Source organism: Lithobates pipiens, unplaced genomic scaffold (genome assembly GCF_037356315.1).
Source record: "Lithobates pipiens isolate NorthernLeopardFrog02 unplaced genomic scaffold, aLitPip1_a1.2 Scaffold_27, whole genome shotgun sequence".
Lineage (NCBI taxonomy): Eukaryota > Metazoa > Chordata > Amphibia > Anura > Ranidae > Lithobates > Lithobates pipiens.
In genome coordinates this window covers 67,376,141-67,390,419 of record NW_027507788.1, presented here as the reverse complement: position 1 = coordinate 67,390,419, position 14,279 = coordinate 67,376,141, and the positions used below count along the sequence as shown (strand labels likewise).

The 14,279-nt window shown below is 46.4% G+C and overlaps 1 protein-coding gene across 3 annotated transcripts in view; it reads right to left on the bottom strand.

The window, feature by feature from the left end:
* EPS8L1 (EPS8 signaling adaptor L1) overlaps positions 1-14,279 on the bottom strand; it is a 304,222-nt gene that overhangs the window by 104,579 nt on the left and 185,364 nt on the right. For all 3 annotated transcript variants that reach the window (XM_077457059.1, XM_077457060.1, XM_077457061.1), the window contains 3 exons: positions 14,011-14,160; positions 13,845-13,927; positions 9,739-9,967 (listed from right to left, as the gene is read on the bottom strand). In XM_077457059.1, the coding sequence (XP_077313185.1) occupies positions 9,739-9,967; positions 13,845-13,927; positions 14,011-14,160 (462 nt within the window). The remainder of the gene's footprint in view (positions 1-9,738; positions 9,968-13,844; positions 13,928-14,010; positions 14,161-14,279) is intronic.

The following is a 14,279-nucleotide window of genomic DNA, read 5'->3' as shown; positions in this document are numbered from 1 at the left end:
CATTCAGTCGGTTGTGAAAAACTACAGCTGAACTTGCATAGCAGCAGTCCTGCACTAATAAGTCTAATTATTATAATCAGGTACTCAAAAATTGCAACCAATCAGTTTCACATGACAGGGTCAGAAAATCCTGATTGGCTGCAGTTTCTGAGTATCTGTTTGGTTACACGTTATAACAGAGTAGATCCACCAAAGTGCAGGAGTAGCGAGACTAATGCGGCTTTGCAAATATGTTTGAATGTAGATAGGACTGTATACATAATAATCTTTGCTATATTTGGGCTATTCCCTGACCGTGGCATAATTTACAGAAATTGAAAAAGGTTGTCAATATAATCTGTCATCAGTGAAACTTCAGTGTATAACAGTTTTGAATTTGATATCCACCAAACATTTCCTTGGGGAGGGGGTGGGATTTAGCAGGTTGTAGTGATCACCGAGTATGACTTCACCTAAATCCAACCCTACTAAGATACACTGACATAATACCCCTTCCTTCCCTCCACAGCTGCTTGCTTGCCACCACTGCTGTTTACATCCTAGTGGTAAAGTCATGTAAGTGGAAAACCATATCAAACACTCTCTTTGGCTGGATTAAAACCTATGCAGTTTTAGTGTTTTTTGCATTTTGTAGATTTGCACTACAGTCCATTTAACATTGTTTCCTACGGAACACTTTCTGTAGTGCAAATCTGCAAAATGCAAAAAGCACTAAAACTGTATAGGTGTGAATCCAGCCTTTGGGAAGCTTATTTATGTAGGCATTTTCCTAACACCAACTTTACTACAAATCTTTAAGTGGTTGTAAACACATACATATACCCAATAAAGCGACTGGTCTCAGTTAATACACAGAAATGAAAATCCTTCTACATACAGTATCTCACAAAAGTGGCACCCCTCACATTTTTGTAAATATTTTATTATACATTTTCATGTGATAACACTGAAAAAAATTACACTTTGCTACAATGTAAAGTAGTGAGGCAGCTTGTATAACAATGTCAATTTTCCATCCCCTCAAAATAACTGAACACACAGCCATTAATGTCTAAACTGCTGGCAACAAAAGTGAGTACACTCCTAAGTGAAAATGGCCAAATTGGGCCCAAATTGTAAATTTTTTGTGTGGCCACCATTATTTTCCAGCACTGTCTTAACTCTTTTGGGCATGGAGTTCACCAGAGCTTCACAGGTTGCCACTGGAGTCCTTTTCCACTCCTCCATGATGACATCACAGAGCTGGTGGATGTTAGAGACCTTGCATGCCTACACTTTCCATTTGAGGATGCCCTACAGATGCTGAATAGGGTTTAGGTCTGGAGACATGCTTGGCTAGTCCATCACCTTTACCCTCAGCTTCTTTAGCAAGGCAGTGTGTTTGGGTTTCGTTAACATGTTGGAATACTGCCCTGCGGCCCAGTCTCCAAAGGGAAGAGATCATGCTCTGCTTCAGTATGTCACAGTACATCTTGGCATTCATGGTTCCCTCAATGAACTGTAGCTCCCCAGTGCCGGCAGCACTCATGCAGCTCCGGACCCACCATGCTTGACTGTAGGCAAGACACACCTGTCTTTGTACTCCTTACCTAGTTGCCGCAACACATGCTTAACACCATCTGAACCAAATAAAAAATCTCATCAGACCGCAGGACATGGTTCCAGTAATTCATGTCCTTAGTTTGCTTGTCTTCAAACTGTTTTTTTTTTTTTTTACATAGTTACATAGTAGGTGAGGTTAAAAAAAGACACAAGTCCATCAAGTCCAACCTATGTGTGTGATTATATGTTAGTATTACATTCTATATCCCTGTATGTTGGGGTCGTTCAGGTGCTTATCTAATAGTTTCTTGAAACTATTGATGCTCCTCACTGAGACCACAATCTGTGAAAGGGACTGCCATAACCTTGCCGCTCTTACAGTAAAGAACCCACTATGAAGTTTAAGGTTAAACCTCTTTTCTTCTAATTTTAATGAGTGGCCACTAGACTTGTTAAACTTCCTTTGGCAAAAAAGTTTTATCCCTATTGTGGGGTCACCAGTACTTTGTATATTTAAATCATATCCCCTCTCAAGCGTCTCTTCTCCAGAGAGAATAAGTTCAGTGCTCGCAACCTTTCCTCATAACTAATATCCTTCAGACCCTTTATTAGCTTTGTTGCCCTTCTTTGTACTCGCTCCATTTCCAATACATTCTTCCTATGGACTGGTGCCTAGAACTGGACAGCATACTCCAGGTAAGACCAGACCAGAGTCTTGTAGAGTGGAAGAATTATTATTTTATCTCTGGAATTGATCCCCTTTCTAATGCATGCCAATATTCTGTTTGCCTTGTTAGCAGAAGCTTGGCAATGCATGCCATTGCTGAGACTATCATCTACTAGGACCTCCAGGCCCTTTTCCATCCTAGATTCTCCCAGAGGTTGTCCCCCCATAGATTGCATTCATATTTTTGCCACCCAAATTCATTATTTTACATTTTTCTGCATTAAACCTCATTTGCCATGTAGTTGCCCACCCTATTAATTTGTTCAGATCTTTTTGAAAGGTTTCCACATCCTGCAGAGAAGTTATTGCCCTGCTTAGCTTAGTATTGTCCGCAAATACAGAGATTGAAATGTTTACCCCATCCTCCAGGTCGTTTATGAACAAATTAAATAGGATTGGTCCAAGCACAGAAACCTGGGGGACCCCACTACCCACCCCTGACCATTCTGAGTACTCCCCATTTATCACCACCCTCTGAACTCTTGTAGCCAGTTTTCAATCGATGTACTCACCCTATGGTCCATGCCAACTGACCTTATTTTGTACAGTAAATGTTTATGGGGAACTGTGTCAAATGCTTTTGCAAAATCTAGATACACCATGTCTACGGGCCTTCCTTTATCTAGCTGGCAACTCACCTCCTTGTAGAAGGTTAGTAGATTGGTTTGGCAACAACGATTCTTCATGAATCCATGCTGATTACTGCTAATGATACCGTTCTCATTACTAAAATCTTGAATATAGTCCCTTATCATCCCCTCCAAGAGTTTACATACTATTGATGTTAGGCTAACTGGTCTGTAATTCCCAGGGATGTATTTTGGGCCCTTTTTAAATATTGGTGCTACATTGGCTTTTCTCCAATCAACTGGTACCATTCCAGTCATTATACTGTCAGTAAAAATTGGGAAAATTGGTCTGGCAATTACATCACTGAGTTCCCTAAGCACCCTCGGGTGCAAGCCAACTGGTCCCGGAGATTTATTAATGTTAAGTTTCCCAAGTCTAATTTTAATTCTGTCCTCTGTTAACCATGGAGGTGCTTTCTGTGATGTGTCATGAGGATAAACACTGCAGTTTTGGTTACTGAAGCCCCCGATTCCCTTGTGAAGACTGAGGAGAAGAATAAATTCAATACCTTCGCCATCTCCACCGCTTAACGGTGGCGATAGCGGAGGCAATCGCGTCTGCTCCCGTGTGTGGTATGGAGCTATGTGAGGGGAAGATGGCTCCCACCCAGCTCCGTACCGTTGCAGGGCGGAAGCAACGCCAAACGTCACTTCCGCCCATAGCTATTAAAGAGATTTTTTTTTTTAATTACTTTTCTTTTTATTGCATTTTTGTGCAAATATGAGAGCTGAGGTCTTTTTGACCCCAGATCTCATATTTAAGAGGTCCCCTCGTGCCCTTTTTCTATTACAAGGGATGTTTACATTAAAGGTAAAATAAATGAGAATAAAAAAGAAATACTATTTTTTAAACGTGCCCCATCCCGCCGAGCTCACCCGCAGAAGTGTACGCATACGAGAGTAGCAGCCGCATATGTAAACGGTGTTCAAACCACACATGTGAGGTGTCACTGCGATTGTTAGAGCGAAAGCAATAATTCTAGCCCTAGACCTCCTCTGTAGCTCAAAACATGCAACCTGTCGATTTTTTTTAAAAGTCACAATTGGAGATTTTTAAGGGTAAATGTTCGTCGCCATTCCACGAGTGGGAGCAATCTTCAAGCTTGACATGTTGGGTATCAATTTACTCAGCTCACTGTGCCCATCAATGCAGCCTCGCTGAGCCCATCAAAAGCAGATTTACTGTGCTGTGAATGCAGTCTCACTGTGCCCATGAATGCAGGCTCACTGTGCCCATCATTTCAGCCTCTCCTGTGCCCCATGTCCCAGTCTGCAGTCTCTGGCTGTGGGAAGGTGTGCTGTTGATGCTCGGTACGGTACCTTGCATGCCAGCAGGATATCCATGACACCCAGCAGCAGCCAGGGTCTGTCCTCGTATTGGAAAGGGGCGATGCTCCTTCCAGAGGATCTGTTTGCTGTGAGATGAAGTGGTCCCTGGCCACCTGCACCTTCAGCCGTCCTAATTTTCCAGTCCCAGTCAGCCTGTCCTCTGGTCCTGGGGAAGTTGAGAGCACTGGGTGGGAGCTGGAGAGAAGGGGGAGCAGAGAGTACTGGCAGGGTTGGAGAGCACATGGGTGGGGGCAAAGAGCAGGGGGGAGTGGAGATCACAGGGGTGGGGAGTGGAGAGTGCAGGGGGGGAACTTGAGAGCAATGGTGGGGGCCAAAAAGAAAAGAGGTGGAGAGCACGGGAGGCTAAGAGTACGGGGGGGATTAGAGTGTGGGGTGGTGAAGATCACTGGGGGGGGGGAGCTTGAGAGCACTGGGGGGGGCAGAAAAACAGGGCTGGAGAGCACTGGGGGGTACAAAGAGCAGGGGGGAGTGGAGCGCAAAGGCGGGGAGCTTGAGAGCACCAGTGGGGCCAGAAAGAACAGGGGTGGAAAGCATGGGGGACTGGAGAGCACTATGGGGGGCTGAGAGCAATGGCAGGGTTGGAGAGCACATGGATGGGGGCAAAATGCAGGGGGAGTGGAGAGTACAGGGGTGGGGAGCGGAGAGCACTGGAGGGGGAGCCAAAAAGAACAGGAGTGGAGAGCACAGGGGCAGAGAGCACTGGGGGGGCTGGAGAGCAATGGGTGGAGCTTGAGAGCGTCGGGGGGCAGAACAGGGGTGGGGAGCACTGGGGGCTGGAGAGCACTATAGGGGGTGTAGAGCAGTGGGGTGGGGGCTGGAGAGTGATGGGGAGAGCTGGAGAGCACTGGGGGGGGGGCAGAAAGAACAGGGGTGGGGAGTGGAGAGCACTGGGATGGTGGCTAGAGAAGGATGGGGAGAGCTGGAGGGGCAGAAAGAACAGGGGTTGAGAAAACCGTGGGGGCGGGGGGCAAGAGAGTGCGGTGCGGGAGGAGAGCACTTGGGGGGGGAGCCGGGGAGCACAAGGAGAACTCGGGGGGGGGGGGGGGGGGCAGTAGTAGGATTGGATAGGAGGAGAAGCAGGGCATATAGAGGAGATGAGCTTTCTATATTTCTCTATGCAGCCGCTGAATGCTTGATTCTCCTCCTCTCCCTCCGGCAAGCATTCAGCAGATGCATGGAGGAATATAGAAAGCTCATCTCCTCTATATGCCTCCCCCCTATCCAGGCACACAGGGCGGGCATCTTCCCCTGTGGATCATGGAGCTAGGTCTGTGTTCGGCGGCAGCGCTGTAACACGGTCCCGCCCCCTAGACCGGCTTGTGTGATAGGCGGAACACTGATTCTCTCTACTATCACACAAGCCGGTTTAGGGTCACATGGGTTGATGTCACATGGGGACTATGACATCGTAAGGGGGCGGGGTCACCATGTGACATCAACCCATGTGACCAACCCATGTGACATATACCATGTGACACCGCCCCATTGTCACTATATAAGTGGCAGCGCAGGGCGGCTCTGGCATTCCGGCCGGAGAGAGCGTCGTGTCAACATCTCCTGGAGAAGAAGAAGAAGAACAAGAAGAAGAAGAAGAAGAACAGAAGGCGGCGACGGCGACAGCGGCGACAGAAGACCGGGCCACCGCCTGCAAAAGAGCTATAAGAAGGCGCGGTGGCCCGGCAGAAGAACGGAAGGCGGCGGCGACAGAAGACCGGGCCACCGCCTGCAAAAGAGCTATAAGAAGGCGCGGTGGCCCGGCAGAAGAACCGAAGAGGGGGACAAGACCCCCGAAGTCGGGAGAAGAGGCCGGCGGCGGGGAGGAAGAAAGCCGGACTCCTCCGCTAGCAAAAGAGCTACACGAAGATAGCGGAGGAGTCCGGCGAGAAGACCCCCGAAGACGGAAGACCCCCGGAGCTGTGCAATAAAATATTTTTTCTCGTGTGTTGTGTTTTTTTTTTGGGTACTTTTATTTTACAGGTGAATGGGTAGGGGTACATTGTACCCCATACTCATTCACATAGGGTGGGGGGCCGGTATCCGGGGGCCCCCTTCTTAAAGGGGGCTCCCGGATTCCGATAAGCCCCCCGCCCGCAGACCCCGACAACCAACGGCCAGGGTTGTCGGGAAGAGGCCCTTGTCCTCATCAACATGGGCACAAGGTGCTTTGGGGTGGGGGGGCCGCGCGGCCCCCCCTTCCCCAAGGCACCCCCCATGTTGAGGGCACGCGGCCTGGTACGGCTCAGGAGGGGGGGCGCGCTCGCTCGCCCCCTTTTCCTGGCCGGCCGGGTAGCGTGCTCGGACAAGGGTCTGTTGTGGACTTTGGGGGGACCCCCACGCCGATTTTTTTCGGCGTTGGGGTTCCCCTTTAAGTCCATTCCAGGCGGCGGAGCCCGCGACGTCTCCGTCGCGGGCCCCGCCTACCTTCACACGCGCTCGAAATGAGCAGACTTTCCTCCGAGCGGGAACAGTTTGCTCATTTCGAAAGTAGCCTACACACGGGCGGACTGTTCGCTCAAACAAAGTTTCAGCGGACAGTTTTTCGGAATTTCCGAAAGACTTTGTCCGTCAAACTGTCCGCTGAAACTGTCCGCTGAAAGCCCACACACGGGCGGACTGTCCGCTGAAACACTGTTCAGCGGACAAAGTTGAGCGAACAGTCCGCCCGTGTGTACGCGGCCTAAGGGTCTGGTTTGGATTTTGGGGGGGCGGCGTGGGGGTTCCTCTTAAAATACAACTGAAGGGCCTGGTATGCTCTTGGAGGGGGAACCCATGCTGTTTTTTTTTGCATTTGGCAGGGAGTTCCCCTTCAAGATCAGAGCACATGAGGCCTTAGAAGCAGGGAAAAAAAACTTCCGGTTCGTGTTTCTGATACTGGCAGAAAAAACATTAAACTCTTCTAAACTCATCTAAACTCATCTAAACTTTGTACAAAAAATGCTCCATATGCTCCAGGAGAACAGATTTTTTTTTAAGCCCAGCGTGCATGGAGGCTTAGCCTTGTCACAACAGGAATTTCTGTAACAAGGTTTTCCAAGACGATGCGTTGTCCTAATATGGCTGCTATGTGAGGTATGCACAATGGTTTTAGGATCTGGAACCTTCCTTCTCCCTTCAGGAACTAGATCTTTTTCTTACCTTTAGACCCAACCTAATCCTGAAGAATTGGGTCCTGTCACTGTTTCTACTTCCTAGCAGGAGCGGCCTGTCCATTAAGGGCACAAGGGCGCCACCCCCTCTGTCATGCCATTCCCCTCTATGTAGAATGGATAGATTCATGCATAGCATGAATCTATTCATGGTCACTGTAGTAACCCTCTATTCAGGTGTCTGGCCCCTTCCTGGACGCCGGGCACCTGAATTGCAGAGGCGGGGGCCATAGGATCTGATAGGCTTCACAAAAGGTGAACTTTTGAGAATTGCGCTCGCAGTCCACCCAGGTGTGTTAGAAAAGTAAATTAATATTTGCTTTTCTAACACTGAACCACCTCTCCACCAATCAGGAGGCGTGGGTCTAACACCCGTCACCTGATTGAAGGCACAAGCGATCCCATTGGCCGCCAATCAGAAGGCAAGAAGAGATGCATGGAGGACACAGGAGCCGTCGCCTGACCTGCGCTACCCATTCCACAGCTCGCCGGCGTCACCCGTTGTTTGACCTGCCACCACAATGGGGTAAGTGCCGTTTTCAGTATTTTTCAGAAATGTTCCGTTCATTTGCACCCCCCCACTGCTTCCAACACTGTGAGCACACTTAAAGTGGAAGTAAACCCATCGATTTAAACAGTTAAAAAAAAAAAGGCATGCCGGGAATGCTAAAACAGAGGAAAAAGAACCGGAGAGGGCTAGAAGACATCAGCAGAGTGCGGTGAAGACCTGGAGAGGGGAGATGAACCCCTCAGCCAATCTATCAAACCATCCAATGGCTGGTGTCATAACGAATCACATGTGCAGCACCATAGCAGTTGAAGATTAAACAGAGGCAAAGATGGCAGCTTCCTTGGCTGAAAACGATAGGGGAGTTTACTTCCACTTTAATGATACACAAGCAGGTGCCAGGGGCTGGCCAGTATTAGAAGAATTCTTTGTTGAATTAGACACAGGATCTCCAAAAAGGCACCCAGAGTCTGAGGCAGAAAACACATTGGCACTATGCTAGGTTTCCCTAGCACCAGTAGTAAGCAGTAATCACATGAGTACTTTGTTTACTACTTGTGTAACCACCAGGAAATGGTTGCATGAGGAAGCCATGGAGGAGTGAGTGCGGGTGGACCTGGGAAGTTTTTTTATGCTTGTGTTTTTTGATTTTTTTTTCGGGTGGGGGGACTTTGGTGAGATATCAGGAGGTCAGACCCCCATATCTCTTTTTTTTGAGACAGCGAAGGGGACTGAAGATAGTTCCTTTCTCTGTAGCACTTTACATGAATGAATGGAATCTGTATAGACATTCCATTCATAAAATGATAAGCATTAGGAACAGATCGCTCTCCTCACTCCTGACAGAACAGAGATCTGTTTTGCACAGGAGTGCCAATCTGCGAACATCAATCAACAGCGGTCGGTCAGCAAGGTTGAACTTTTTGGCCATAATTCCAAAAGATTTTGCGTGAAAACAACATTGCACATCACCAAAAGAACACCATATCCACCGTGAAGCATGGTGTTGGCAGCATCATACTTTGGGGATGTTTTTCTTCAGCTGAAACAGGGGCCTTTGTCAAGGTAGAGGGAATTATGAATAGTTCCAAATACTAGTCAATATTGGCACAAAACCTTCAGGCTTCTGCTAGAAAGCTGAACATGAAGAGGAACTTCATCTTTCAGCATCACAACAACCCAAAGCATACATCCAAATAAACAAAAGAATGGCTTCACCAGAAGAAGATTCAAGTTTTTGAATGGTGCAGCCAGAGTCCAGACCTGAATCCGATTGAAAAACTGTGGAGTGATCTGAACAGGGCTGTGCACAGGAGATGCCCTCGCAATCTGACAGATTTGGAGTTTTTTTACATAGAAGAGTGGGCAAATATTGATGTGCCATGCTGATAGACTCATACCCCAAAAGACTGAGTGCTGTAATAAAATCAAAAGGTGCTTCAACAAAGTATTAGTTTAAGGGTGTGCACACTTATGCAACCATATTATTTTCCTTTTTTATTTTTACATCCTGCCCCTAAAAGATTTCAGTTTGTTGTTCAGAGTTGTACAGTTTATAGGTCAAATTAAAGGTGGAAAAAGTTTTGAAATGCTTTATCTTTGTTTAATTATTTTTTTTTTTTACATCACAGAATATAGACAGAGATATATGTGGTGGCAGTAGTAAACACTGGGTAACAGCAACCATTTATACACCTGGGTTTCTATGTGACTCTAGAGTCTAGGCAATCTACTGCACCGTAGGAACTACCAGTTCCGCCTAAATCAGCCAGCTGCTGCAACTTGAATTTTCCCAGCAGGCTAAGACACTGACCACATACTGTTTGTTCTACACACCTGTGATGAGTTGCTTGACTGTTGCTGCATCTGCATTGGAAGCCCAGGATTAACGATAACTTGAGGAGTCAGTGGGGAGACCGAGGGCTTGACTGATTTGCGCTGTGCCTCCCTCTCCAGGATCTCTGATGGGGTCACATAATGTATCTGTGGTTGTTTCCACTGTCGCTGAGGTTTGAATGGGTCTGGGCTGCTAGAGCTCTGCTGGCTTATCATCTTTTCGTTGTTCCTAAAGACATTTAAACACATATAAAGCAAACAAAAACTCAGATAATGTCAAGTCACATGACACATTAAGGGAGGTAAAGCAGAGCAAAGTTTATTGGATAGCTCAGGATCACTCCTAAGCCCTGAAGAATTCTACAGACACCATGAGTAAAACACCAGTTCTGTATTTGTAAGTTTAAAATACTGTACAGGTATTCTTCACTTAACGATCAGGTTCCGTTCCAATGACCAGGTCGTTAAAAGAATTGGTTATTAAACGAGGAGTCACAAGTAATCAATATTTTAAGCATTCTTAAAGGGGTTACTTACCTGAGCCCGTTCACCTGCTATGCGCATCTCCCGCCATCCTCTTCTCCACTGAGTTTGGCCGTTGATTGATAGCAGCACAGCCATCGGCTCGTGCTGCTGTCAATCACATCCAATGAAGTGGCCTCCGGGGGCGAGACCGAGTCATACACTCTGTATCTATGGATGCAGCGTGTATGACAGGGAGCGCGCCCGCAAGCTAAACCCCTCTGGATAGAGCTTCCCAGACGGGGGTTATCTATTTCAGGGAGGAGACGAGACAGCTGCCGAGGGACCCCAGAACAGGAGGATCGGGGCCACTCTGCAAAACAAATTGCACAGTGGAGGCAAGTATAACATGTTTGTTTTTTTGTTTTAAACGAACCCATACAACCCCTTTAACTACTCTTCTGTACTGTATTGTGAGAAAGGTCTAAACACACAACTACAGCTCAATAACGTTGTTTTAATTTGCATAAGTACAGACCACAAACAAAAATTCTGTACTGTACAATACAATGATGTATATCACGTCGTTCAGGTGGGGAGAGCTGGTCGTAAGTCTGAGTGGTCATTAAATATGTTAGTTGTTAACAAGAAGTATCTATATATCTGACTTGTCTGCAAGACTGAGCTCCCTCTATTTGAAGATCTGGGGTTTGCTGTAGCTTGGAACCCAAGATCTAAAATATCATGACCTCATACTGTTAACCACTTGCCAACTGCCGCACGCTGATTTACATCGGCACAATGGCAGTGGTGGGCAAATGGGCGTACCTGTATGTTCCTTTTAATTTGCAGGCGCACGCCCATCGTTTACTGCGTGACCGTGCCTGCGGTTCCCGCAGACTCAATGTCTGCTGGTGTCCCGCGATCGTGGCTTGGAGTGGCAGAACAGGGAGATGCCTATGTAAACAAGGCATTTCCCTGTTCTGCCTAGCTACATGACAGAGATCTAGTGCTCCCTGTCATCAGGAGCAGTGATCTCTGTCATGTTGTAGTGAGCCCATCCACCCTACAGTTAGACTCACTCCCTAGGACACACTTAACCCCTTAATCGCCCCTTAGTGTTTAACCCCTTTCCTGCCAGTGTCATTTACATAGTAATCAGTGCATTTTTATAGTATTGATCACTGTATAAATGACACTGGTCCCAAAATAGTGTCAAAAGTTTCCGATGTGTCCACCGCAATGTTGCAGTCATGATAAAGATCACAGATCGCTGCCATTACTAGTAAAAAAAAATATAATAAAAATGCCATAAATCTATCCCCTATTTTGTAGACGCTATAACTTTTGTGCAACCGAATCAATATATGCTTATTGTGATTTTTTTTTACCAAAAATATGTAGAAGAATACATATCAGCCTAAACTGAGTGTAAAAAATTGTTTTTTTATATATTTTATTGGGATATTTATTATAGCAAAAAGTAAAAAATATTGCTTTTTTTTCAAAATTGTCGCTCTTTTTTTGTTTATAGCGCAAAAAATAAAAAACACAGACGGGATCAAATACCACCAAAAGAAAGCTCTATTTGTGGGAAAAAAAGGACGTCAATTTTGTTTTGGTGTACCGTCACATGACCGCGCAATTGTAAGTTAAAGCGACGCAGTGTCGATCCGCAAAAAGCGCCATGGTCAGATGACAAAATATAAGGAAGAGGCATCCAAAGAGAGACATACAACAATAAAAGTATATATTTTTTAGTAGACATGGAAGTAGACAAGAAACCTGTACAGAGAAAATACATTGGTTGCTTTTGCTGATATTTCCCTTTAAACATGCATATTACATGGCTAGGGCTGCTCTAAGTGCAGGTTCACACCGGGAATCACACAGGAACACGCTGCGCGATTCACATGCAGTTCTGCGTGGTGCGACTTCAGCCCATTCATGAATGGGCTGAAATTGCACCGCACCAAACGTAATGCGAGCACTACTTTTGCGCTCACTGCAACTGGATCACAAGGTACTTCTGTACCACGGTCCAGTACAGCAATTGCACTGCATATACAACCTGCGTTTGTTATTGACTTAGTATTGACACCTGCTGCCGATCGCAACTGCAGTGTGCTTTGTTCGTGGTGCTGGAAACGCACATGGGTTTCCTGCACCACATTCCCGGAAAGAACTGGTCCTAGATGCTTTAATGCTTCAAGTCCGATCAGGCGTTTCATTTAGCTTTGCCACCCCATCCCTTTAAATCCGAACACATATTGATTACACAGGTTCTGTGGCTGATTAACCACTTGCTTACTGGGCACTTAAACCCCCCTCCTGCCCAGACCAATTTTCAGCTTTCAGCGCTGATGCACTTTGAATGACAATTGCGCGGGCATACAACACTGTACCCAAATGAAATTTTTATCATTTTTTTCCCACAAATAGAGCTTTCTTTTGGTGGTATTTAATTACAGCTGGGAGTTTTATTTTTTGCTAAACAAACAAAAAAAGATGCAAAAAAAAAATCATGTTTAATAGTTTGTTATAAAATTTTGCAAACAGGTCATTTTTCTCCTTCATTGAAGTGCGCTGATGAGGCGGCACTGATAGGCTGCACTGGTGGGCACTGATAGGCTGCATCGGTGGCCATGATAGGCTGCACTGTTGGGCACTGATAGGCATAGTTAAGGCGGCACTAATAGGCACAGATAAGGCGGCACCGATGGGCACAGATAAGGCGGCACTGATGGGCAAAGATGGGCACAGATAAGATGGCACGGATGGGTGGCATGGATGGGTGGCACTAAGGGGCACTGATAGGTACCACTGATAGATGGGACTGATGGGCACTGATAGGTGGCACTGATAGGTGGCTCTGATAGGTGGCACTGCTGGGCACTGATGAGCGGCACTGCTGGGCACTGGTAGATGACACTGATGGGCACGGATATGTGGCACTGGGGTGCAGCACCTTTATTGAGGCAGATTGTGGGCACTGCTGGGTGGCACTGTGGGCACTGCTGGGTGGCACTATGGGCACTGCTGGGTGGCACTATGGGCACTGCTGGGTGGCACTGACGGGGGACACTTATTTTTTAATGAGGTGGCACTGGCAGGGGGCAGGTGGGCACTGGCAGGGCTGGCCGTGATCGGGACTGATGTCCCGATCACGGCCGCCGGTGATCGGCTCTTTTTTTTCTCCTTGCGCTGTCAGCGTGAGGAGGAATAATAGCCGATTACCGGCTCCGTTGTATCACATGATCAGCTGTCATTGGCTGACAGCTGATCACTTGATAAGGGGTCGGGATCAACCCCTTGCTCGGATCAGTGATCAGGCGAGTCTCATAGACTCGCCGATCACAGAGCGCGCCGCTCTGTGCCACGGTAAGGTAAGGTAAGGTAAGGTAAAGTAAGGTAAGGAGAAATCCTAACACAGACAGTTGTTACCAGAACATTTATCCCCACTAGAAGTTTTCCCCTCACTTCTTGCTCTGATGACAACTCTAAAATCTAGAACTTCCTTTCACTTTTTGTCTCAGTGACAAATAGAGGGATATACTGCAATAATGTTTTCATTTTTTTGTTTTGTTTATTGGTTAAAACAAATTCTTCTGACATACATAATGTATTAAATTTCGAACACCTACCGAAGTGCTTCAGGCCTTTTGGAAGTTTGTCCATTTTTGAAATCAGATGCTGCACTATTAATATCTTCACTAATCAACTCCGCCTAGAGAATGTAAAAATAATGATTGAGAAATGTGTGCTTACTGTAACTTTTTCCTCATTAATAGATTTCAGAGTAGATCTTACCCCTACATCATCACACTGAAAGAAGTGGATATCAGCTTTGGGTTGGTATCTGTCTTGACATACCAATACTAACAGAGAACGGTTCCTTCTTTCTGGGAGAACAGTGTCACAACGTTGGATGGCAGAGATAGGGAATACTTCCAAATCCTCCTGCAAATTAAATGTAAACAGTAACTCCATGTTTTTAGGGGAAGAAAAATAAAATAAAATCAAAAAAAAAATTAAAAAAATTATATATTATATACATATAAAATTGCGAAACAAGCCAA